General features: G+C 42.6%; 2 protein-coding genes across 8 annotated transcripts in view; both read right to left on the bottom strand.

The window, feature by feature from the left end:
- The window catches only part of PRDM15 (PR domain containing 15), a 39,077-nt gene extending 38,947 nt beyond the window's left edge, over positions 1–130 (bottom strand). For 4 of the 5 annotated variants that reach the window (XM_010580308.1, XM_010580305.1, XM_010580306.1 and 1 more), the window contains exon 1: positions 67–130. The gene's annotated coding sequence lies outside the window, so the exon portion shown is untranslated. The remainder of the gene's footprint in view (positions 1–66) is intronic. The other variant, XM_010580304.1, reaches the window with a different exon arrangement.
- A 5,537-nt stretch (positions 131–5,667) lies between these two features.
- The window catches only part of C2CD2 (C2 calcium-dependent domain containing 2), a 37,501-nt gene continuing 17,738 nt past the window's right edge, over positions 5,668–25,430 (bottom strand). For 2 of the 3 annotated variants that reach the window (XM_010580300.1, XM_010580299.1), the window contains exons 7-14: positions 24,232–24,340; positions 21,044–21,105; positions 18,481–18,620; positions 18,017–18,188; positions 17,141–17,254; positions 14,662–14,789; positions 13,205–13,517; positions 5,668–7,843 (exon numbers count right to left, since the gene is read on the bottom strand). In XM_010580300.1, the coding sequence (XP_010578602.1) occupies positions 7,617–7,843; positions 13,205–13,517; positions 14,662–14,789; positions 17,141–17,254; positions 18,017–18,188; positions 18,481–18,620; positions 21,044–21,105; positions 24,232–24,340 (1,265 nt within the window). In that variant the 3' untranslated portion in view covers positions 5,668–7,616. The remainder of the gene's footprint in view (positions 7,844–13,204; positions 13,518–14,661; positions 14,790–17,140; positions 17,255–18,016; positions 18,189–18,480; positions 18,621–21,043; positions 21,106–24,231; positions 24,341–25,430) is intronic. The other variant, XM_010580302.1, reaches the window with a different exon arrangement.

Below are 25,430 nucleotides of genomic sequence, written 5' to 3'. Positions count from 1 at the left end.
TCCCGCGCGTGGGCTGGGGCGGGGGAGTGGGGGACGGCGGTCGGGAGCGCGGGGAACCGGCGTTACCTGCCTGGGGAATGGCCAGACCCGGATCGGATCCGGACTCCGGGTTCCGATCCGCTCCGGAAACCACGCGCCACCGGAAGCCGGCGCGGCCGGCCGCAAAGCACGGCGGGAAGTGTAGTCCGCCGCCGGCGGGGAGGGCGGCGGCGCTGTCCCGCTCCCGGCGCCCTCGTCGCGCTGGCTCGTCCCTCTCAGGGCAGCGGTCTGCCCGGCGGCGGCGGGGTTCCCCCAGCCGGGCCCGTTCCCGGCCGGCTCCCCCCGTACCGCCTTCCCCACCGCCGGCGCGGCGCTTCGGCCTTAGGCTGGGCTGGAGGAGGCGGGTGGCTGCCATTGAACTTGGCGTCGCACCAACCTGCGGTTGTCCCGCGTCCTCCCCGGAGAGCGCCAGCCGCGAGGGAGGAGCCCCGAAGCGGCCTGTCAGGAGGCGTTCGGGGCTGACAGAAACACCGCCCCGGGCACCTGGCAGGGTGTGGGGCCTGCGGTTTTTCCCCAGCGAAGCCCCGAACAAGTAAGTACCTGAGCGCCCGTCTCCTCCGCACCTACGCCTCGGCGAGGCTGAGGAGTTCGGCGCTCCCCAGTCGCCTCAGCCCTGCGTTACCCGGGTGTTCTCGGGGCCCAGCCCTGCTGTGCGAGATAGCAAAGGGCACGGCCACGCACACCCTTCGGGAACAACCAGCGATGCCTTTTTTTTGGATACGTATAACGGGCTACCGCTGAGACCTGGTGCCCTGGAAACAAAGGATGCGGACTCGGTGCCCTCGGCTCAAGGGGTTGTAAACCCCCAGTTCGGGTTACTGTGGTGCTCACCCCTCTCCCAGCTGAAAGGTGCACTGGGCAGCCACGAACATCCCTTCAGAGGCCAGGGCCAGGAGGTGCTTAATGCTTTTTGTATTCAAGCAAGATGCCTCAAATTTTTCCTCTGGCAAGAAGTGTCCCTTACAAGAGTCCCCCTAAGCCTTATGCAGTGCTGCTCCCTGCCGCTGTGGTGTGACTGGCTAGTCTTCACAGTCAGAGCATCCCCAAAGATTCAAAGGCAGCAGTTCTGTCCTCTGCAGGGGATGTGCTCTTCTCACAGCTATGTCTGTAACAGTTGGCTAAGTCCAGGCCCTTTCTCCCTTCTCACCTTACCCATCCCACACCCCGTTCTGCACAAATACCCAGTTTCAAGAGGGATGTGTACAGAGTATTGTGACTCTCTTCTTGTTAAGTGCTTGAGTAAACTGAAACAATGCAGCATTTGAATTTTAAAAATGTTGCTTCTTGGCAAAACTGTGCTAATTTAAGGAGGGGGAACTATTTATTCTTTAAGAATGACTCCCCAGTAGTTTTCAATGAGCACAGGAGCAATAAGGGGAATTTTTCAAGATCTAGCTGCATGTACAGGTCACTTACTTTTTCAAAGACTGAAGCCAACTGGCCTTTAGTTTTGTACAGTCTGCTTTTACTTATTTTCCCTGTACATATCAGTGCATATTTCCATTCACGGTGCCGTCTTGGCCTCCGCCTACATTTCTCCAGCGTCCAGTGCACAAGCATGATTATCCTACTTGCAGCGCATTCACTCTTGTCAGAATAACTATTAACTAATTCAGAATAGTTTTCTGTACGTTTCCTAGCTGAAGCAGTCTGGATTTACAATGTATGTGAGTCTGGATCCTGCAGCTCCAAAATGATTGCTTTTTTCATTTGTTTTTGTCAGTATTCCTACCTTCCTGCAGAGTTAACATCATATGGTGAACTTGGATCTCACACCACGCTCACTGGGGTAGAGATGAAAAAATGAAGATCCCTTCCATTCATTGTTTAAGAATGATGAACTGGAGGAAAGAGTATGGTGCCAGACTTTGTGCTACATCCATTCCTCCTCTTGCTCTGATAGGTCTTGTTACTTTTGCTAGTGTACACGAACGGCATCGCAGAAGTTAAAAAACCTCACCTAAGATTACAGCAGGAAGGAAAGGTAAGGTTTTTTGGGACACTATTAGGAAATTTCAGCTAAGCACTTCAAGAATATGAAATAAACAGGCATAGAAACGTGGGTTGTAACTCCCAGTACAGTAACATACAATTTCCTTGCAAAAGAAGGTACAGCATTCACTTTGCGAAGGGAAATAAAAACACTACTGTGGCTATTTTCATGTGAATGCCTCTTTTTGGTTTTGGTTGGTTTTTTTTTTTCCCTCCGTCTGGTAGGGCTTTGTGGCAGCATTAATTTAGAACATAACTTTTTTGGTAAAACGATCACAAGAGAAGCTTATTCCCAGGGTGTGCTCATGTTAGTACTGGTGTCTTCTATATAGGATCTAGGCCCTAACACTCCTCCCATTTTTCCCCCCAAATTACAAATGGTTTCAGGATAATACAACATAACTGAGAGAAGACGATGAGTCACCACGATGAGTTCCACAAATCCTTTTTCCATTAGATTCCCACATTCCATGTTTCACACAATTTCTCGAGGAACAAGAAGGGGCTACCTGATATGGCCAGGGTTATCAGAAACAACCCACAGTGTCAGCACAACGTAGGTGGAGAACTCTGCTCCTGAATAAACAGGTAAATGGACTGTGTTACACAACAGGTCAAATTAGTGAAGGAGAGTAGAAAACCATCTGTTACGCTTGGCTGACTAGGTATGTAGGACAGCACACTACACAGAGACAATTGGCTTTTATTGTATGTACAGCAGTAGTTATTTCTTTAAAAAATCCTCTTTTCAGGCTTTTTACTGATATAATAAAGCTGTACATCATAGACTTCTTAATTGCACCAACTTAATTTTGTCTACACACAGAAAAAAGAAAAAAAAAACCAAACCAAACAAAAAACCCACCACAGAAGAAGTGACTATCACAGTTGAATGCTAGAAAAAAATGTTTTACCCCCACCTGGAATATCAGAGCGTAATACGTTATTGGGAAATACAGAGTTACAGTGTTGGAAAGACTTCAGACCCATCCTTCCCAGCTATTTTCACACCATGCCAGCACCTTGCATAGTAACAGTTTGGATATCCTGAGTGACATGATATTATTCACCCTTAACTTAATCACCCTTGTTATATAGTTAATCTTGAGTTGTTTGTCACCAAGGCTGTGGCTTAGCAATGTACAGAAGCATATGCTGACTTCAAACACATGAATAAATCCACTTAGGTCCTGTGGAGGTCAAAGCATGAGGTCAGCTGTTGCTACGCACGCTGGGAATGTTTTAGCCCAGAGGTACAGTACACTTAATTCTATACCAGGATAAGCACTTATCTCAGACTTCAGCTCTACAATTCAAAAACTGCAATAAACTAAAATGAAAAAGCCATGCGGCTCCCACCTTGTATAGAGCTCTTGCTCCTTCTAACACCTTGAGCTACCAGAGCTGAGAAAAGATGTTAAAACAAGAGCAAGACTCTTACTTTGCTTCCCCATACACATTTGGTAGCATTTTACATGGTCGACTTCGCTTCTTCATATGATACTTTGCATATCAAGAACACCAAAACTTTACAAGAAATACACAGCAGAAAGCTTTCACTTGAAAACCACCTAGAACCAGCAAGGAGATGCAGTACCAGGAAATGCTGTAAAATTTCACTGATCCTCAAAACTGCTATCACTGCCAGGCAATAGAACACCTCAAAAAAAGCAGCACTGTAAGCCAAGTCCTCTCAAGAGCAAGACAGTAACTACAGGTCTGTATGACCTGGAGCCCCAACCTCTCTCCCAAAGAAAGAACAGGGGAAAAAGAAAATCTAACAGAAAGCATAAGAATAAAGCCCAGTATTTATGCCTGCACAGTTTATGACCTGTCCATTAAGCTGAAGAGGTTTGCCAAAGGTATTTTGCTTTTTAAATGAATATGAACTTTTTTTCCAGTATGGCATTCCTTCTTCCTGCCACCTAACACTCACAAGTTTCATATATAGTTAGGAGTGAAATGACTCATTTCTTCCTGGGGTGAATTGGATATGAAATACCAGTGATCTAGGGATAAAGGACCTCCTCCTCTTTAAAGTGACTTTTAAAGTGATCTCAGTCACTTTAAGAAAGTTACCTAGTTTGTATTCACACTTGAGATATTGGGTAGTTTTTATTGCTTTAATCTACAAAGAAAAATCTAACTCTTGTACTACTTGGTCAAAATTGACACTAAAGCCAAGGCAAATCTTGGTTAGGTAAGGATGCAGGTCGTCTCCATCAAGGCAAATGAAAAGCTAAAATGCTGTAAAGCAAAACAAACTGCAGACACAGATTAAGAAGGTTCGATTATGGGCAGAAAAATTCCTTTAGAAAGGAAAAGCAAGCTTTCATCTCTTAGTCCTCATAAAATAAACACCATGCCTTCTTTGCTGTACAGAACATCCAGAAACACTAAAGTGTAAGAAAAGGGGCAAAAAGGAAGAAAGATTTCACAGGTTGTTTCCAAGCTATTGTTCTGAAGTAATTAAATTGGAAGGCAGAAATCAAGAAGTTTTCAGTGTAATATCATGCAGAGATTTGTTCTACTGTTAAAATGTATAGTTATTAAAATTACGAAGACTGCAAAACACAAAAGAGCAAAATTATTTCCTCCAGCATCCTTCACACAACTGCACAGGAAATACTCAGCAGCTGGCAGGATACGTCGCAGTGTTAGTTATGCCATTTTACAAATCCAGTCCTCCCGACCCAAACCTGTAGCGCAGCTCCCACTGGTTGTCAGGACCCAACTCAGGCTGACTTAAATACTAGCACACAAAAAACGTACACAGTCAGATCTCCTGATCTTAAATGTCAACCTAATCATCTCAGAAGGGGGGAATGGGATTCAATACTGTGGGCCTTTGGGGTTGTCACAACTGAGCAACTCAATTGTTCCTTTGTGTTTACTACCTTAGCTTGTTTTTAGAACAGGACATAAATTATTTGTAGAGGAGTAGGAAGGGGTGAGGAACACACCAGCCAGGTACAGAGGTCAAACATCAAACCAAATGATGTTTATTTTCCTGAGGAGTGAAGGCAATTAAAAAACAAGATTCCCTTTTTACCCCAAATGCCTTGCTTTCCTCATCTTAAGAATTCGTTCTCTCTCAATATATGCGAGCCCAAACCTTCACACAGTTTGCAGTATAGAATGTTCTTGGTTCCCACCATCAAGATACGCATTTAGGCAATCACCAAGACCTTAAGAAAGAGGAACCAAAACCCCACTTCTTCATTGCGTATCTGTTCTTTGGGGTAAGCTACGAGCAAATCCTACTCCTGTATTCTGCAGCTTATTCAGTGTTATTTCCACCCCATTCTACAGTACATGATAAAGCTTCCATAAATTAAAATCCCAGTTCAGTAATTTAAGCAGACTTCAAGTAATGTTACATGCTCCTTTTACATTCCCAATTCCACAGCTCTTCAGTTTTAGTGTAACGGGGTGCCACCCATGGAGTTCAGTCTCACTTTGATTTCTTGAGCTCAGTGACCAGTTGTGGTTTTCTCCTTCAGCAAACAAGACTGAGCTTTTCAAACATGGCGGGGATTTGACCCCCCACCCTGCCATGTCATGCAAAGAGCCCCTACTAGAGTCAAGGGAAAAAATGTATGTTGAAGAGAATGTAACATCAGGTTTTTTAATGCTTGTATCATGAACCACTGTAGAACAAATGAAGAAACCTAACTTCTACTTTGTATTAAATTAACAATAAACAAAAGTGTTCAAGCACATTCAAGCAGGACAAACCTGTATTACTGAACTGGGATTTCTAAGCACGTTACAGCTCTAGAAGACTCATTTGTAACCAATTTTCAAAATACAGAGTATTAAAATGCCTTCAAGTGTTTTCATAATAAGCAGCATGCTTAAACATACAACTATTTGATAGTCTGGACTGCTGTACTGCCACAGTGATTTTAGTAGGTTCCACATAAACAGTCATTTTAAACAGTAGGCTCAGTTAAAAGACTTTGACAGTTTCTTTCTTCTAATATTTTCTTGGTAAAAAAGAAGCCAAAACGCCTCTACTTTTATATTCTTTGTAAAAGCATTTACCAAGGAAGCTAGAGTCCATCAGAACTTTTGGAATGTGTTTCTCTTCTTCAGTGACTTTCTATTTTTGAAGAATGGTTTAAGTTGAAAGCCCAAGTATCTGCCAAAGTGTAGAATGTCTTAAGGGGAGGAAAGGGGGGTGGGGGAAATCACTGTTGGCAAAGCAGGCACAAATCTATCATCCATTCATGTCAGTAATTTAGATGGAATGGATGTTTTTCTTGGCTAAAGAGAACAGGCTTGGTCCTTTGTCCTCAGTAGGAATGTAGATGATGGAAAAGTACAGGTATGCATGAAAGATGGTACCTGTGAAATACTGACTGACATTTTACTCTTAATAGCCAAAACAAGCCAAAACTATGTCTTTACTTTCATCAGTTTTTCCTTTTAATTTAAAGGAGCCAGCTGCAATATTTAATGAGGAAAAAAAAGTTAAAAACCTCACCCAACCAACCACTCACCACATGACAACACTGGTAGATCCAGAAACTGAAAGATGACTAAGGGAATTGTTATTATTTTTTAGAAAGCTCTCTTCGCAACTGTGTTTTCTAAGATCTCGGTGGTAAGTGTTTGGCAAGTAAAACAAGCTGTCTAATGAAAAGCATTATAGGGTTAAATATATCTATTCATCACTTATTGCTCCTAGCTTTGCATTTGATATGATGGCTAATATACTTGTCTAACAAGTACTTGGGAGAAGGAATTAGAGCCCCTAAGATAGGTTTTTGCATTAGCAACGCAGCTTCTCACACAGGGAAGAAAAGCTACATATAAGAATTTGTAAATGTTTTGTTTGTGAGTAGACTCAAGTAGACTTTAAAAAAAGTTCTGTTTTTTTAAGCATAACTTATGCACAGAACATTAAACAATATGCTAGTATAAGTATTTGCATAATTTATTGATTTATGGCTAATATCAAAGGCATCTCTCCACCTACATGGACTGAGCAGTTATTACAGCAGGCTACAGTTACTACAGTAGGCTATCTTAATAAGCATTTTAGTTCTGCTTCTGAAAACTTACCCGTTTCCAAATTACAATACAAACTGGATCTGGGTCTCTCTTTTCCCTTTCAGCCTGACTAGAAAATCAAGTTGAGACTTGCATTGCTACTATTCCAGGCTGCAGTAAGGAAGCACAGTGGTATCTTCTCTCTTTTTAGTGGTTCAGTCATATAGCAGGTATGATGTTTCAGTTCTTAGTTCCCCATTAATGTAAACTAGGTGCTTACATGCAGGTCCTCCCCACCTGCACCATTCCCCACCCTCCCTCATCTTCTACAATAAACCACATGGTCCTCCAAAAGCCGTCACGATACAATTAGTACTGCTTGTATTTGGAGGAGCAGCTTTCTAATCAGAGAGAAAAAGCGTTCTGGAAAAATAAACAAAAAAGACAAGCTTTCTCTTTATTCCTGGACCACTGTATTAGTGAACATCATTTTATGCAAGTCATCATTTGTATTTGTATTCTCTAGTACTGCTCTGTAAACAAATGGTCAACTGATGTGCAAGTATCCCATCAGAGAGTGTTCAGTCTTACACATATGGTTCTGCCGAAGCACCATTCAGTTTGTTCTTGCTTTTGTTTTTGGAAAGGAGTTTTCTGCTCAGAATACGTGAAAGTGTGCCTCCCTTCTTGCGCGTTTCCTCTGACAGTGGCTGCTGCAGGTAGACAAGATCGTTGTGCGATTGACTCATTCCTGGATCCTTCTGATGATGTCGCCGGCGGAAAAAGAGCTTCGCGCTTTTTTTCAAAATCCCACCTGCAGAAGCAAACAGCAGAGGTGCAGGACACTTTAGAGAGAACAAGCTGCCTTCTTCTTGGAGCTCAGCTTTAATGGTAGCACGACTGAAAAAAGCCTTGGTCTTAACATTTCCAGTTTAAGCATCACCTTGGTAATTATTCAATGTTAGAAAGCTAAGAGCATGGTGAGACTAAAGCAAGAATATTGATGGTTTGTAACCTAGAGGCCATAATAGTATGAGTTCCACCTTGGAACAAGTGATTTCAGACACTGGGGAACACAAGCAATTGTCGTGCTTTCAGCCAGAGGCACACATACATACACTACGTGCTATTGAATCCTCCTTGTCCTGCTGTTGATCCAGCTCTCTCCCAACTGAACACTGCTGAGAAATTCAGACTCCATGGAAGTATGTATTTCTCCACTTCTCCTCATTCCATGCAAGTATCATGCAAACTGAATCATGACAGTCTGGTAGTTCTAGATATATGCATATACACACACTTGCACAGTTAGCAGAAATGTTCAGGAGAGAAGAGCTCACATATATTGCTAGAGGAGCACTAAAGGAAAAAGGAATTATTCCTTCAGTTCTTTCAGAAATGATGCTGTTGAAAAGGAAGGAAAGCTACTATGAAATATGCCTACAAGCGATCAAATATTTATCCTCTGATTTCAGCTTCTAAAGTCAATCCACACATCTTGTGGAAGTCTCCTTCCTTACACTTTATTAGTTTCAAATGATCTTCTGAAAGCTATGGTTGTGGTCAAACATACACATGCACAGCATTTGGTGTGGGTTGTACACTGGGTTCTCACATGTCAAACAGGCATATCCAATCTTTCCAATACAACAGAAGTACAAAGTATTTTATAAAAAGAATGAAGCAGAGGAAGTAATGCTACTCTTTGTTGTTTCAGAGATCAAAGGAGCTGAGAAGAAAAGATTAGCCTGTGATGCGCAACATGAAAGCGGCATTTTAATTTGAGGTGAAGGATACTGTTGGTGCTGGAGAACACTACCTGGCAATCAACCTGCATGCAGTAGGCCCATACAAGCCAGGCAGCACGTATTCTACACAAATTCGGTAGCACCACCTAGAGTAACAATCACGAAGCATTTGCTATTTTAAAATCCTGTTAGGAATAGCAATTCACTTCAAGCAGATTAAAAATAACATTACAGCTACTTCCAACAGGTTCAGAAATTTGCTCAAATCCCTTTTGCTGTAAATTAAGTTGATTTATTTTGTTGTATTCCTTCCCTTGATCCCATGTCAAACCTATTACGCAGCCAAGGCAATTGCAGCTGTCATCTCACCAGGGACTCGGGACTCATGTTGCCAACACCGGCCACCAGTACTCTTCTCTCTTTGCAAGCTCGGGTTGTTTTTGCAGCTACCGTTCTGCCAAATTCCACCTTCCATTTCCATGTGCACACATGTGCCTGATGTGTAAGGCAGCTCAGCTGCAGCTGGCAAGGACACTGCTCCGAGCTACCAGCAACACTCAGCCTGGTGTCAGTACATCAGCCCCATGTTAAAATAGCAGCACTTTTGTGGAGAATTAGGTACTGGTGTTGTCCAAGCGGCACAAGCCAATTTGAACGAAGGAGGACCCAGGTAGCAAGCCAACACAGGAGCCTTCTGGCAGTCAGACTAGTACGCGAGGACAGTCATCTCCCTGGCAAAGCTTCCACACCTTGTTCCTGCACCACTATCAGGTTTCCCGATGCTTTCTCAGTTCAGCTATTAATTCCTGTCACTGCACGGTCTTGATTCTGCTTTTCCTCCCATTCCAAATGGATACAAAAAGCAACACACAGACCAATTCTTTCATGCGATAGTGTGCAGTAGCTAGAATTACATATTTGTCCCCCAGGGACTTGACACAGGCTGCATGTCATTTTGCACAGCGACAGCTGCAGAATAGGTATTTCATGGCAGCTCTGCTGCAAGCAGCCAGATGCTTCTTTGTTCAGACCAGAGCAGTTACTAACACATGCTGGGGTTTATTACTTTGTATTTTAAGGACTAAGCACTCAGCACCTGGGAGGATATTCCAGCGTGTTTTGCTGCTGCTGAGTCTTTTCTCACAGGGCACGATGGGATGGAAGCAGAAGTCAGCTGAAAGCAACTGGAACTCATGGATTTGAATCCTGACTGCTCTCCCATCACCCTGATTGATCTTTCTGGCAAGGCAGTGCCACTTCAAGCTGTTGTCAACAGCATAAAAGAAACAGTGTTCAACCCCATGATACTGACAGTTGTTAATATGCAAAGGCTGGGGGGGGATTGATGAGGCCTTGCTGCTGCGCAGCTTTTGTTTTAGCAGTCAGCTGTTCTGCCCGGCAGTCTTGGCAGCTGCAGCTGAAGCTGTGCCAACAGGAGGAGTAGGACAGAAGGGTTTATCCATAAGCAGCTATTTAGTCCTATCCATTCAGACTGATTCCCCATACTAGGAAATAGAACCGAACCAAGAACGCTCCAAAAATTGTGTCAGTGGCCTGGGACAACTCACTGCAGCTGAATAACTGCAGGCAGTGCTTCCCTGAGAGCAACACAGGCTCAGCACAAGCAGCAGCCCCCTGACATGAACGATCCCTGTGTTTTCAGAGATACTGAGGTCATTGCTACCTGGAAGCTTGCCACAGCCCCGCTGCCACCCATCAGTCTCTAGCCAGTTTTGTACGTGCTGCCTGACAGTGGCTCCAGCTGTTGTGGAGGCATGCACCCCTGCTAAGAAGGCAGGGCAGGGCAAATCACAAGCTTGGCAATGCTCGTGCTATTTGCATGCTTACTTCTTGAGTTCAACAGGATCCATATGCCAACTCTGCCCCTAACGCCAGGAGATAAGCAGAGAGCATGTCAAGAGTGCTGTACAGACTGACTTGTCTTCATAGGCTCCTCTGCACTAGTTTAGGGTGTTCTGAAAATGCTTGTGGGGCTAGGATCACTTCTGAATCTCATTTTTGTTAACAAAGGAAGATTTCCTTCCACATCTACAAGGTTACGAATAGACATCGCTTCTTTCCATTCCTTCCCAACTTCCAAAACAGTTTTGTCCAGGTGGTTTTGTAAATATGTGGTGAGGTCCTGGTAGCTCTACAAATTAGGCTAGAAAAGAGATCTAGAAAACTGTAAGCAGCAGGTTTTAAAATAAGCTTTCTGCGTACACATATCCAGTTATGCAGTCACGCACAGTTTGTGTGAGCAGAATTTGATTGATAACCAGATACTACAGGAATGGGCATGATGGAGAGAGAACAGGAATGTAGAGCACCCCTCCAAGCCTTTCTTGCTGTCCATTCTGCGTGACCCATCTGGACAGCACGATCACCAGAAGAATGACTTCTTACAGCAGACTAGGCTGCTAAGACACCTGAGCACAGGAAGGTAATTTTGGAGGGAGGAAAGAAATGGATGGGAGAAGAAGAAAACAGGTGCCAAACTATGTTTTGCTTCAGTTTTTACAATGAGTGTACCATTGTAAAGCTACATTTTCTTAAAAAAAAAAAAAAAGACAAAAATAACTTACTGTGTAGATAATTAATTCTGGTTTGCACAGTAGTCCTCTTAAGTTTATAAAAGGGAATAGGTAGAAAGAGGAAGTCAGAAAGGTAAAAAAACAAAAATATGCACGAGTAAAAAAGAAGAAAAAAAAAAAAGACAGTGCTAACCTTAAGACACTAATACACACACAAGGCTTTTTAAAGCAGAAGGGGTTTTGTTTGCTTTGTTTGAGTTTTGTTTGGGTTTTTTGTTGTTGTGTTTGGGTTTGTGGTTTGTTTTTTTTTTAAAGAGAAAGCATTTGACAAAACAGAAACCTTGAACTATTCAAAGCTAACTGAGAGCAGGAGGGTTGAAATGTTTTCCCGTCTCACTCCATAAAAGCTACTTGGCTCTGACAAAGCAGAGATTCAAGACTTCCACGAAGCAATCTGTGTATAAAGAAAGTGATTTGAGACAGTTTTTTAAAATATTTTTTCAAGATGAGACAACTCTCTCAAATATTAGAGATACTTTGTGCTTTTTAGCAGTCCTATACTACATCGTCAAAACAGGATCTTTAGAAGCACAGGGAAAAACAAAACTAGACAACAGCTTGGATACAAACTTCCACTTGCTTGATTTAGAATAACATGTTAAAGAAGAGTCCAGAGGTTTTGCAAAATCTCATTCAGCTTCCTAAATTTTTCCAGGCTCCAAATGAGACAAATCCCTTCACAGCTAACCCCCTATGCCAAACACACCCAAAACTTTCCAGTGCTTGACCATCTAAGTCAAACTGATTGTTGCTGTACCATCCTGATCTATCAGGTGGAGCAATACAGCTGTAAGAAGGTCAGAAAACCCCAGTGCTCTAAGGGAGAGCCTTGGCAAAGAGGTCCAGTGCATGCCTTATGTAGGGGGGATTACAACAGCCTAGTAATATACTGAGGTTTTGTAGTAAACCATTGTATGCTATCTCTGAGGAAGGAAAGAATAGAAAATAATAAAGCACAAGAGGGATGGATATGGGTGAGAAACGGAACAATTTTTGCAGCTTCAACGTGCAGCCTGTGAGACTGGTGTGACGCCTGTTCAGGGCACAGTCCACTGCGCTGGCTCTTCCGTCAGACTTCCTAACAGCCCCTCTGTTTACCACTTCGCCACAAACCAGTGCTACAGCCTCAGAGGTTAATGGATTTATAAAGGAAAGACGAAGAATCCTAAGACGTTTTCAAACTGCAGCTATCCAGGTGTGTAACTATGTAAGCAAAATGATCTGACCCCTTATTTACCTATTAAATTACCTTTTATTCCATTTTCTTTAGGAAACTACATACTAAAAACAGTGAAAAGGGAGAAACTGTTCACAAGGCAGTTAAGAGAGAGTGTACTTCTGGCTTAGCTGTGGTGCTTCCTGCACACACTTTAGTGAGGGCAGGGGAGTCTTGTGCTCAGAGATGTGAAGGAGAAGGAACGTATCAGAAAGCAACCGTGCAACCCTGCCATTTTCACGTTAGTAATGGGGCTGCTAATATAGCACAAGTCCTTGTTTACAAGAACATGGTTTTCATCGAGGAAGTGACAATGTGGCTTATTATTTCTCTCCCAGGTAACTGAGTTGGGCTTAGCGAGCTGCCCTTCAACTTCTAAGGGTGAGCCCTTCTGTTTCCTGACAGAGAGGAGCGTAAGAGAGCCTGACCTGGCTCAGAGAGCCAGAGGACCACACTCTTTATGGCTGCTAGTAAGACAGCTTCAACCAACACCACAATCACAAGGAGTTTAAGGACAAAAATCAGTGAGAAAGGATGAACTACTACAGTGTTGCATGACATTACCAATTACGTACAGAAAGCAGTCATTCACTAAAGCAAAGGTAAGGATCACATACCTTTAGATTTTTTCATGCTCCCAGTTTCTGAAACACTTAATGAGCTCCCAGATATTTCTTCACAGGTCTGGTCTAAGAGAGTGTTGGTGTCCCACTGTTGGCTGCCATTCTCCAAACCCCAAGCCTTATGGGCACTTTGCTGTGGGTCAGTATCAGGTACTGTTTCTGAAGCACCTAATGATAGCTTTTCATCAGAGGTGACTTTTGCAACAGCTTCCTCCACAGCGGGCGGATCTACTTCTTTGCAGGAGCTATCCATGGCTGCAGCATAGTCCATCATCAGTGCAGCTTCACTGTCCTGAGATAAAGAGGTCTGCCCAGTGAAAACAAAAGACAACACTGACACAGGCCGCTCTGCTGGAAAAAACAAGGTTCCCTGCAAAAGTTCTGTTCTTTGCTCTTCTTTACCCTTTTATTTGTATTGCTCAGCGCTATCAGAAAGCCACTTGAAGCTTCCTTAGCTCTACTAAAGGAGAGGAGCATATAGCCAAGTTTTAATCATGTTGTTAAAGCCAAATGATTGGAAAAAACCCAAATTAAGTACATGCCTCCCACCTACCCCTGGCCCCACTGCAAATAACGTGACTCTTTCCTACATGTGCTGCTGTAATGAAGTATCAGCATGCATAGACAATCTTTTGGTCCTTTTAAGAAAATAAACATCAAAGCATTTAATCTTGTGGAAGGACTTCTTGTCAGCTGTATCGGCTAAACACAAATCCATGCAGTCCCGGTGCCTCCATTTCCCAAGGATATGTATCTGGCACTGTGGCAGCTGATCCTCATTTCCCTCTCTTCATCACAGCACAATGATGATGAGGGGATCCATGCCCACTGACTCAGCTTTCACTCAGAGCTCTTTAGGGGTCCTGTGCATAACAGCAAGACTTGACAGCAGCCTGCAGGGAAAGGACTACAGGCAGGCACCAAGCATCAGATGGGAGACTGAGGCTGTGGATGAAGAAAGTCTGGAGGAATGCTATATACTATTGTGAGAAACAGTCGTCTGTTTGGCCTCTCTCTGGAAGAGAGGCAAGAGGACAAGGAGGTTTTTCAGAGGGTTTTAACAACTTTGAAAAAAACCAGAAAAATCTTTCGTACCTTTTCTGTGCATTTTCCCTCCATGGGTGAAACACTGAGGAGGACTAATTATCCTCTGTTCTTACCTAAATTGGTCTTCCCAAATCCCTGATCATCCCACTCCCATCCAAGAATACCATGCATTTTTAGTCAGGCTGTCAAATCTTACAATCAAAAACCAACACCCTTCCCAACAAACCCACCACGATTTGGCTTAACTTGAAACAGTTATTGAAACAAACGGGCACGCAGACCTAAATCCTGCAGAGACTGCTGAATGGGAGACAGCAGAATGCACCTTAAGTTAACATCACACTCAGTGGGGCAAAAACTTTACAGTACTAAGCATTAAATATAAGTATTGTTTTCTGCTCTACCTTGGACACCCCTGATATGATAATGGTGCTTTTCTTTCTAGGAGACTTCAACTTCTGCTTTGCAGACTCACTTAACTGCCGAATGGCTGCTTCTGCAACAGGATCGGTGCCATTCAGTACCAGCAGTTCTGAAAAGAAAGCATTATTTCAGAGAGAAGAAAGAAAAATAGGAAAAAACAGAGCAAAAAGAGGCAGAGTTTGTTCTTGACTTAAAAGTCAAAGAAATTAGCAGATATGGTATAAACACCAGGCATATCAAAACACCTTCCAACTCACTACCCGTCTATTCATTCTTGTCTTTCCCTTCTGTTACCCATTCTTTTGAGAAAAGGTGCCTAAGTTGTACTTATAAACCCTTGCCCTGAGCACACAGGAGAGCATCAGGTATCACAGTCATGAAGAGCCATAGTTCTAACATGGTACAAAGCTGGCACGTGCCACTACTTCTTCAGGTAGCTATTTTGCTCTTTTTCCAGACATCTTTGCTCGGCATTTCCAGATTTGCTATGGCACTATGATAGGATGGGGAAGGCAAAGCGGCAGTGACTCTGCACTTCATCAGCTGCCTCCAAAGCCTATAAAGTGCACCTCCTTTTCCCCTCTGAGCATTGCACAGGAATAAAAAACCTGCTTTATAAAATGCTCTTTAATGACAAACACAAGTTTGTTTTTAAGCATGGCCATTTCTGGCATCTAGTATGCAATTACTTTGGGCACGACAAATACACACTAATCGAATTCATCAAGGAAAAAACAAGGCTAAGTTAACGAAACAACCCCCCCATATTTAAATGTCTAAGGTGGGCTTTTCTACGAGAAGGAGTTTTAACAACAAAAGAATACAGGCAGGAATAGAAATACAGTTAATTAAACCAACCAGTCTTTTGTTACTGTGACATTAATGCAATAAAAGATGAGGCCTGAATAATTATGCTACACCAAGTATTTCAGATACTTTTGGAACTTAAAAGTATGTGTGCACAAGGGGTATGCACGCCCATGCATGTCTGTACAGTCGTTGTAAACCCCTACTTTCCCATCTCTCTAGCCACTGCAAAGCCCTCAGGAACAGCTGAGAGCATCCAGGACAGCATCAGTAGCACTTGCAAATTCTTATTGTTGTCATCACTTAGAACTATGGCACGGCCACGGCATCTTTTCCATAGTGCTTGTTGCTATTTTGGCATGATGTTTGTAATAGCTACTACCTAAGTTACTGCCATACCAAATGCTCCTTTGTATTTCTTTCATTTGGCTTAAACTTTTGTTCTAACGAGTAATTCTTCCTGCTGTATTGTATAAACATCTCGCAGAAATTCCCCTGTGCTCCCATACGAAGAAAAACACTGTCCATAACAATATGCTCTAAGTTGTCTTCAAATGAGTTTTCCAGTAAGTGCTTGGTACCTTTAGTACCATAAACAGTTTGAGAATTAACTCAGAAGCCTAGCAGTACCTTAACATTTCCCAAATTGGCTTAGTAATACCATCCTGCTTCATGGTATCAGTGTACTTCTTAGTCTAGAGGTAGGGAAAGATTAAAGCACTATTACAGCTATTCACAGTTGTTCGCTCATGCTCTTCCCCAGATTTCTGTCTTTTGGCCAATACATTTCTCTCTCTCAGCAAGCCTTCTGACTGTTTCCAGGAGCAGTCTAGATCATCTCCAGATTGTCCCATCTGCACTCAAATCTATACAAAGAAAACTGGACTCCACATCATGTGCCATCTGCAGCTAGACTAGGTCACCTCTTTCATTACTGTTCCATACAGAGCTACAGAAAGATCGAATAGTGACCACACACAGGACTGAAAAATATGCTGAAGATTCAGGGTTGCAACTTGAAAAGGTAAAATGCTCCAGAGTCAAAATCAGGTTTAATACAGGCAAAGTGAACTTATAATTAAAGTTATTAACAACGCCACCTGACACTCTGAAGGCACTTCAGCTGTATGCCAGGTGACGCAGGAAGGTGGAAAAACAGGCACAGCAGGATTGTGCATTTGCATTAGCAGAAAAAAAGCCCACTGGCAGGGCTAGGAGGAGAATTCAGTCTTCCTTACATCAGTCCAGCCTCCTGCCTTCTGTTCAGACAGGGGGGACTTCACAATGGCCTTAGAGGTAAGTTTCACAGGGTTTTAATTTTGTGCAGTGTCCCCCATGCCTTTATAAAGGAGGGAACTTTCATTTAAAAGTAAGAGAAAAGATAGCCTGACTTTTCTGCAGTCACCTCCCCTCTCCAAACCACAGCTCATTGTTATTTATTCAAAATTAGTAATTTAAATCACCAATTAAAAGCAGACCTCTACTGCAAGACTGCTATAACCCTAACCACAGTACTTGCTAACATAAACATCTCAGTGCCTGTTGAAAGGCAGCAGCCGTATGGGTTTGCTGTTATTTTAACAGGATTACATTAATCCCATGTGCACCAGAGAGAGATGTATTCTCATTAGCAGGTTTGAACATTTCTATTACCTGTATCTGAAGACGATAAAGTTTTGCTGACTGGAGCACCATGAGAATGGATAGCTTGAACAGAGAAATCCTTTTCAATCACCTTTACTTTAACTGGAGTTTTCACAGGAGAATCTGAGGACCAAGTTTTTTGGTTATTTAAACTATTCAAGACCTTTATTATGAAAGCAACAAGAATTTATTATACCAATGTTAAAGACTGTTCAATTCATAAGTGTTTGAGAAAGTTGTTTAATACAAATTCTCAACACATGCCCTCTATAGTAACCTGACCCTAAAAGACCTGTGAAGCATAGGAATTTATTGTTTTTTAAACATTTTACTGTAATATGCTAGACAACACCCACTTAAGTAAAAGATCTACTTTAATGACTTAAAAGAATGCAGCTCTTCATGAGACTTCACACAAAGACTGTTTAGAGGTTTTACTTTCATACTTATCCCAAGAAGAATCAGAAAGTCTAATCCTGAGAGGTACACTGAAAAAAAACTTTGTCACAAGATGACACCAAATCTTATTAGACATTATAATATAGACCAAGGCACAGGATGGTCCGTCATTGGCAAACAGTCTAAGAGTCTGATACTTTTGTCATGTGGAAAGCCATCCACCAAAACCAAGCTCTTCTGCATTATCACTCCACCATGCAGCTTTAAAGTGTGCATTAAAAGGAGCATTAACCATTCCTCTTGTAATAGCAAGGCTTCATGAAAATTAAAAACCTGGTTCTGAAGAATACAAACAATGCCCTCTACCATCAACACATCAGAGAAGTCTGGACAACAGTGCCTCTCCTTACATCCCACTCCCTCCCCAACCTCTGTTCCCCATGGATAATCCTAAGAGTGAACACAGGAAGAAGGGGAGTTCCCCACCTGTGCTCAGTGGAGATGATCTCCCTTCTAGACGAGGTTTGGTTTTCACAGCAGTTACAGTAGTGACCACAGTCCCACAGGGCATCACAGTGCGATCCTTTTCTATCTTAGTAGCTGGCACTGGAGAAGAGACTTGCCACGTCTTTAATTCACTGGCTTCTATGAAAGAGAACTAGGAGGACAAAAAAATGTCACCTTAGAAGCACAGTCAAGCAAGAAGGACACTAACATTTCTAGCTAATACCCCTTTAGCATTTTTACTAACATTCAAAAATCAAACAGCTAATTCTTCTGATAGACACAAATACCATGTGAAGTGTTACCATGCAATCTGAATGCACTACTCTGAACTCAGCCGCGAATGGCACTGTGCTGCGAGTGACAGTCCAAAGCACAAGGTGAGCATTCAGAAGTACTTCCTGAAGTAAAAGATCCACCGTCAAACCATCCAAATGCAGTAGTACCTCTGCACTAATGGATCCCAGTCCGGGCCCCGGCTCTGGGCTGCTCTCACTGGTGCTGCTGTTCAGTGCAAAGCTTTGCTGGCCAGAAGGTTGTTTCCTGAACAAGTCTAGAGGTACAGTCACCTTTGCGGACAAGGGACCTAGAAGAAATAAAATCGACCAAATCAGTACACATCTGAGCTGTCAGTATGTTTAAGGGCAAGAAGACAGGAAAGGAGGAGGAAGAACACAGGCAGCTAATTGCAAGAACTGGTTCTACACCATGGGGCAGAAACATGGCACTTTTTACAGCTTTCTTTCCATTTTATGACTATGCGTCAGCCTGGCCTAAGACTGTGCAACAGGAAAGAATGGAGACATGAAACATTACTTATTTGCCACTATCTCTGGCCATCTTTTATGCAGAATGCTGAGAGGAAAAGAAAACATCTAGAAATACTACTATTAGGTTCTTCAACAATCTCTATAACCAGTTACCTGCATCTTTCATTTCAGAGAACGTTCTGCATTCCTGGTAAACTGGTATAGCATTAAGAATAGTCTTTCTTGATTTGAACTTTAGTGCAAGTTCAGCAGTTCTCTTGTTCCTCCCCTTACTTTATTATCTACACTAGACTGGACCAAACTATTAGCAAAATTACTGCACCATTTCAGATATGAAATCCTAGTTTTCTGCGAAATACAAAGACAAGTAGAGATCTACGTTATATTCACATTACCCAGCTCTCTCCTCACTAATATGATTCTACTTTGAGTCTTCTATTCAAATTTTTGGGAGAAGAACAGCTAAGATGGTATGGGGGAGAAAAAAAAAAGACAGTTGACAGTGCAATCAATTAGGACTTTTTTCTTCAAGAAACCAGGTTGGTAGTTACACTCTCAGTAGGATATGGAACATTACTGGTATTGTTTGAAAGACCCATTACTAAAGATGCTTAGGTACAGGCAAGACTAAACTTTATGCAAGAAACCATATACATTTGCTGACTGTATATAAATCCAATTTTTTGGTTAAAAATAAAAAAACCAGCATCCACATCAGAGAAATTTTTTAAAGCATTTGCCTACATTTGACTTCCCAATCCCTCAAATAACTGCAGATCATATGCGAGGTATTGCACCAACTTTGTATATCTAGATTGTTAAAAATAAGTACAGTAACCCAAAACCAAAAATCAAACACAGTCCACTTGGCTATATTACTTATTAACAGTGGCTTAGATAAAATACTATGACCTAGGGAATTACTGGCCAAGCCTTCATCCACTATCACAAGACAACAAGAGTAAAAGCATATTTTTTTTTAATCACTCGCTATGAAGACTTTTGGCCAATACTTTTAACTTTTTCCTGAACTAAGCTGAATACAACTGACAGTACTAAACCACAGAGAGATAGCCGAGTGTCAAAAAGTAATGCTTCTTTTTTTTTTTACACCTGAAACCTGACGTAAGAAGTAAAAAGCAAATGGATCCAAGAGGTGAAATGGTTACTACTTCCAGCTACAGCAAAACTCTGTATTAGCAAAAGAACATGCAGCATATATGAGAAGAATTTATGATATTGTGTCATCACTTCAATAAAGCCCAAGTCACAAAGTATTTGGAGCAAGTTTACAAAGCTCATGTTAACACCTCAGCATGCTCTCTGGTCTCAGCACCCACCTAGCCCTTACCCCCACTAGGAAGGTAATGCTTCTCCAAATAAACCAAATGCAATAGTTCAGTGGAGGGGTTTTCTTGCCACTTAAGGCTAATTGCAAACTGCAACAACAGAATCAAGTAGTAAAAACGTTTCAGCCCCCATGTTTTATATTTAATCCAATGAAATCAGAATTAGTGTGTTTTATACCTGGTAATTGCTAGGCAGCCTCTGGGGCTTGAAAAGGAAGGATTTAGGATTAACACCCATGACTCCCCTTCAGCAACAGAAAGGCATGGAAAGCTTAACTTGAAACCAAAATTACTCACAGTAGATCTGTTAGAAGTTTAGAAGGCTGAAAAATTAGGATATCAGCACATGGAAGACTCGGTATGTTGACAGTCTAGAAACTCAAAGTTTCTCTGTAACTTTAACTCAGAGGACAGACACACGTTAACAGTGTATTCTCTCTTCTGTCCAAGATTACTGATGGAAGCAATGGTGTACATAGATAGCACTTAACCCACGTCAATCAGCGTTGCCCGAGAATGCCGCAATTTTGCATGGATTTCAACTTTGGGACCTACATTTAAGGACAGGCTTACAGAGTTTAAAAACACAAACTTAAGTCATAAATTTTCCCCAAGCTGTCTGTTTTGCGCAAGTTTGGCCGACTATTTTCAGCTGATCTCCCTTCCACAGCTATTCTTCCCCCCAAGGCTGCCTAGAGCCATGCTTGAGGCATACCCAAGTTCACTACCAGGCCAAGTCAGTAGAAGACATCTACGCTTTAATGCGGGTTCAGAAATCTGACAGTTTCTTGTTTGCCTATACAGCCGGGTACAACTAAAATAGGACTTAGGTCAACATTTAGCAAGGCTCACAAGTTAATCATGCAAAATAATTCAGTTTTAATACTTACTATCCAACTTTCCATCTTCTACTATTTGCAGTTGCAATGCTTTTGATTTGGCACTTAGTTCACTGTGAAGTAAATGAAACTATGTTAGGTCTTTGCAGGCGAGCAGATTTTCTTTCCCACTTAGGTTTTCCCCTTTCCCGTTCTGGCTGCCAACACTCTTAACTTTTCTTGGTCCGCACTAAGCTAGGCAGTACAACTTGCTAACTGAGGCAAGCAGCACTGCTGGGCTGCTGGGCACGCTGCGTGCATAGCATCTTTTTGACCTCAGGTAAGACTGACTAAAGGGATCATAGTCAGAAAAACTTTGCTTGCTCCTCTCCAGCACTGTTGCAGAAATTCGACTGCCTAAACTTTCAGAGGCTTTTCTTCTCCCCAGTAGTTGACAAACACTGCCCTTCAAGCTGATGTTGGCCCCTAATCCACACCACAGCACCAAGAAGCTATTTTTTCCTGGCAGGATCAAATTTCTAAGTCAAGATGCTAGAATAGGTCTAATGAACAACCCATCCAAAGCTGCAGGGCATCCTGTCAAAGCAGAAAAGTGTCCTGCAAAAGCAGGATAGATGCAAGTAAATAAAAGCAGTTACAGTCTTATGTGAGAAGAGTCAGTATCACTTCTCCGAAGTAAGACTCAAGGATGTTGCAGGATAACAAGAACTAGTTTCTGTGCGACAGAACCAATGTGAACGATTAGTAGAACTACTGGCATATGTGGCTCTTCCTAAGATGGACTAGTCAATAGATACAAAAACTTTCCTCTGAGACAGTGAAGCGAACTGGGTACCTACTGAGGAACCTCCCAGTAAAACTTGATTTTATAACGTTCTCAGTAGGTGTTCTGCCAAAAACCTTAAGGGCATGCATATATGTATCTTATTTTTGTATGTCTCCATTTCAGTGTGGTGTGATCTTGGTTGCAGACTTCCCACCTCCATTACATGCTGTGGGACATCATCTATGCAGCAGGTTTTAAGCTTTTCCCTGCCACTACCATCCCGCCCTGCACCTTCAAAACTTGAAAGGAAGCACCTTTATGGCACTATTGCTGCTCTTCCCATGAAGCTAAAGCAGAGCCTGACATAGTGGTCAGCACACTGGTCTTCAGACTGGGGGGTATTTTCACTTCTGAAGAAAGAAAAGGGTGGAGTGGGGGAGTGGGATGTGAACTTGAAAGAAGGTATGCAGCCAAATCCCTATCACTCATCTGTAAAAGTCCCCAAGCTTACCTCATGCACTTCTGAAAAGCAGCCAATGCTGTGGAAAACCCAGCACTATGCCTAGCATCAAGACCAAATTCCAGTCAACTTAATCACATCCTGCCTGCCCTCTCTCTGCACTTTCAGTTGGAAAGGGTATTATTCTTACAAACTTCCTGTCCGAAATCATTGGGAATGTGTCTGCTCTGTGACACGGAGCACAGATGCTGTTCCACCAACAGATGGCTGAAGTGATTCACAGACCCAGTGGCTGAAGCACTTTGAGATATTCCAGAACAGAAAGCTGCTACAGAAGTGCATTTTTTTCCCCTCTTACTGTGGAGAAGAAATCTTATCATGTTAATCCTCAAGTCTTGATGGCAATGCAGGACACTGTCACAAAAGAATGTCATCTGATCTGCGGCTTTCCACAAAAGCTGTAGGTCCTCATAGCTAAAATCAGACTTTGTAAGTCGTTGGATTGTATGCGACTGAAGGAAGACAGCTTCCTAGCTGCTTTTCCACTTGACAGCAGGATGAGAACCAGATGCACACGCCCCAACAGACCACATAAAAAGGTGAGGCCTTTCAGTGTTGCTCTACACATCAATTTTTCTTTGCTGACTATGGTGACTTGTAATCATCTCCACCGCCTCCGCACGTGCAGAGGGGTCTGGTGTTCTCCAAGTCCTGTACAACTTGTGAGGACCGATCCTGGTGCCTTCCTTCAAATCAAGCAGCCCCTGTTGCCTTTCCCCTCAGCTCTCCTGTTTCTGCAGTGCACGCTCCGTAACATTCACAGGCGCAGTCCAGCAGACTGCGATGAGGAGGCAGAAAAAGATCTGTGCGCTGCACCCTCACTCCCCCTTCAAGTTGAGGAGGAGCTCACAGAAGTGCACACCACTCCTCGAGGAAGAGAACTCTCGGCACGGACAGGCACAGGTCTGAATACACGCTCAGCTCCTTGTAAGCTAAGCTTCTGCTTTGCAAGAGAAGGAACAGATACTGACGTGCGGAAAACAGACTCCACAATCAGTGAGATTGTAAAGTAGGTATGTTCATTCTTTTGACTCCCCTTGTCTCAATACAGTGGATGCCAGGCTGTGACTACAGTGAAGAAAAACATCAGACAAAACCAACTGAAATACTACTCTCCGAACTATGGGGTGGGGGGAGAGAGAGAAATGGAACGGAGATGGAGAGGAAAGCTACAGAAAGAACTAGAGAGACTCCACTGCACACAAAGTGCCTCTCACATTAATAATCTTGTAGATAAAAAAGAAAGCAGTATCTGCAGTATATTGCATGGCAGCATCTCTACCCTGTTCCCCTGGGAAGCTGTTTCTGCCTGCCTATGCGTGTGTTTAAAGCCACTAGAGAAACATCCCTCGGACCCACCCTGCCATCAGTGACTCGCCCTTCTTCAATTCATACAATACAGAAGCTACCAGTTATTTTCTGCTCTGCTGCTAGAAAGTGGAAATGAAAACAGTTTTAGAACTGCTCACTTTTGACCTTATTTACAGAAGCTGTGTGAATCACAGAATACCGTGCAGGCTGCCTGAAATTCCCATTTTTGCTCTACAGAAAAAAAATCTAGTTAGTTTTACAATCTCTTTTTTATCATAGCCACCATTCTTTTAGATGGTCATTTTTTTGCACATTTACATTTCCCACTCAGCGGAGGCAAGGGAGAGACATCAGATTTTCTCAAATGCAGTTTTCAAGGTAAAGTGACTTTAAAACCTTGCTAACACTTTTTTTGGCACTGTATGATAGAACAAGGTGATTTATTATGACTGTTACTGCTGTCATTTACTAGAATCAGACATGTACCAGGGAAGATCTAGAGACCTATTTAATCTCATATTCATGCAGAGGGTAATTAGATATCCTTAAGTCCCTACCAGCTCCAGATTGCTAACCTTGCGGAATTTAAGCAAAAAAAAGATGCTTCACTATAAAAGTATTCTCAGTAGGTAAGTTACTTACAAGATAAACTCTTCCTTCCAAAAGGGATTTGCAGCATTTTTGGCTACAGAGCTGGAAAACTTCTGCATAGGGTCATTCAACTGAACTATACATGCAAGGTTTGTGCTGCCTGTAAGGGCAAGAAAAAAATCAATATCCAGTTATTAATATTTCATCACCAAGAGTCACACTTACTCAAAAGAAAGCAAAGAAGCCCCCTCCTTATAACACACTGCATTTTTTAGTAGACTATTGCAAACACTTCCTTACCCTCCCACAGAATAAATTTCTTCCCTCAGTTTGTATACCATCTACATTAATGGCGATGGTCAAGACTGCATCATCATTGTCCCAGGCATTGACCTGATTTAAATGCTGGCGTGAAGCAAAAAAGTGCAGGCATAAAAAGATCAAAAAGGATGGGGACACAGAATGAACAGCAAGGTGGTGGTGGCGGTGTGGGTGCGAGGGGGGCAGGGAGTAAAGTTGCTTTCAGCTGCTGTGAAAAACCCAGAAGTTTTCCAACTTCCTACTGGCCACAGTCACAGTGGTTTCTTTTGGACATCAAAGCAACCTTTTTCTGCTAGCAAGTGAATGATGGCAGTAGTGTTAATTAACAGTGGCTTTGTGGACTGCGGCTCTTAACAAGTTCACGACGTTTTAGGGTACTGGTGCAGAATTATCTCTACCTTGATCTTGGAATTTAATAGCATGGCAAATTGGCATATTAGAGTAGTTATATTGCTGCTCCAAGGGCAAATAATTTGTACAATGCGTTCCTCTTAAAACAATTTCTTTTGTATGGCTTTCACAGCATCAGAATTCGTTTCAGTCCCAGTGTTCCAAAAAATCAAGGAAAGCAGCAAAAAGCTCAGTATTGACTGTGCGCAAAGCAAACAGAACATATGCTGCCTCCAGAAGAATCTAGGTGTATATTCACTAGTGTCAACTCTCAGTTGTTCTCTGGTGGTGCATTGGGGCTGTGGACGAGTCCTATCTCGGGTACAGAAGCAGCTTAGGTCTGGCAAGGTTATTAGAGGAGACAAAGCACTGTGTACACACAGCTTATTTGGGATCCAAGCTAACCCTGGAGTAAGTAGTTTAGCTGCTTTCACAGTGAGCTGAGCCTGAGTTAATGAACCTGGGATGGTTTTCTGTTAACCCAGCCATATGTCTCTGCAGCTTGCTCTTGCTGCCAGCAGCGCTCAGCAGCCCGGGGC

This window comes from Haliaeetus leucocephalus, unplaced genomic scaffold (genome assembly GCF_000737465.1).
Source record: "Haliaeetus leucocephalus isolate CR32 unplaced genomic scaffold, Haliaeetus_leucocephalus-4.0 Scaffold702, whole genome shotgun sequence".
Lineage (NCBI taxonomy): Eukaryota > Metazoa > Chordata > Aves > Accipitriformes > Accipitridae > Haliaeetus > Haliaeetus leucocephalus.
Note: the sequence above shows the minus strand (reverse complement) of the source record. Positions and strands in the feature narration are given on the sequence as shown.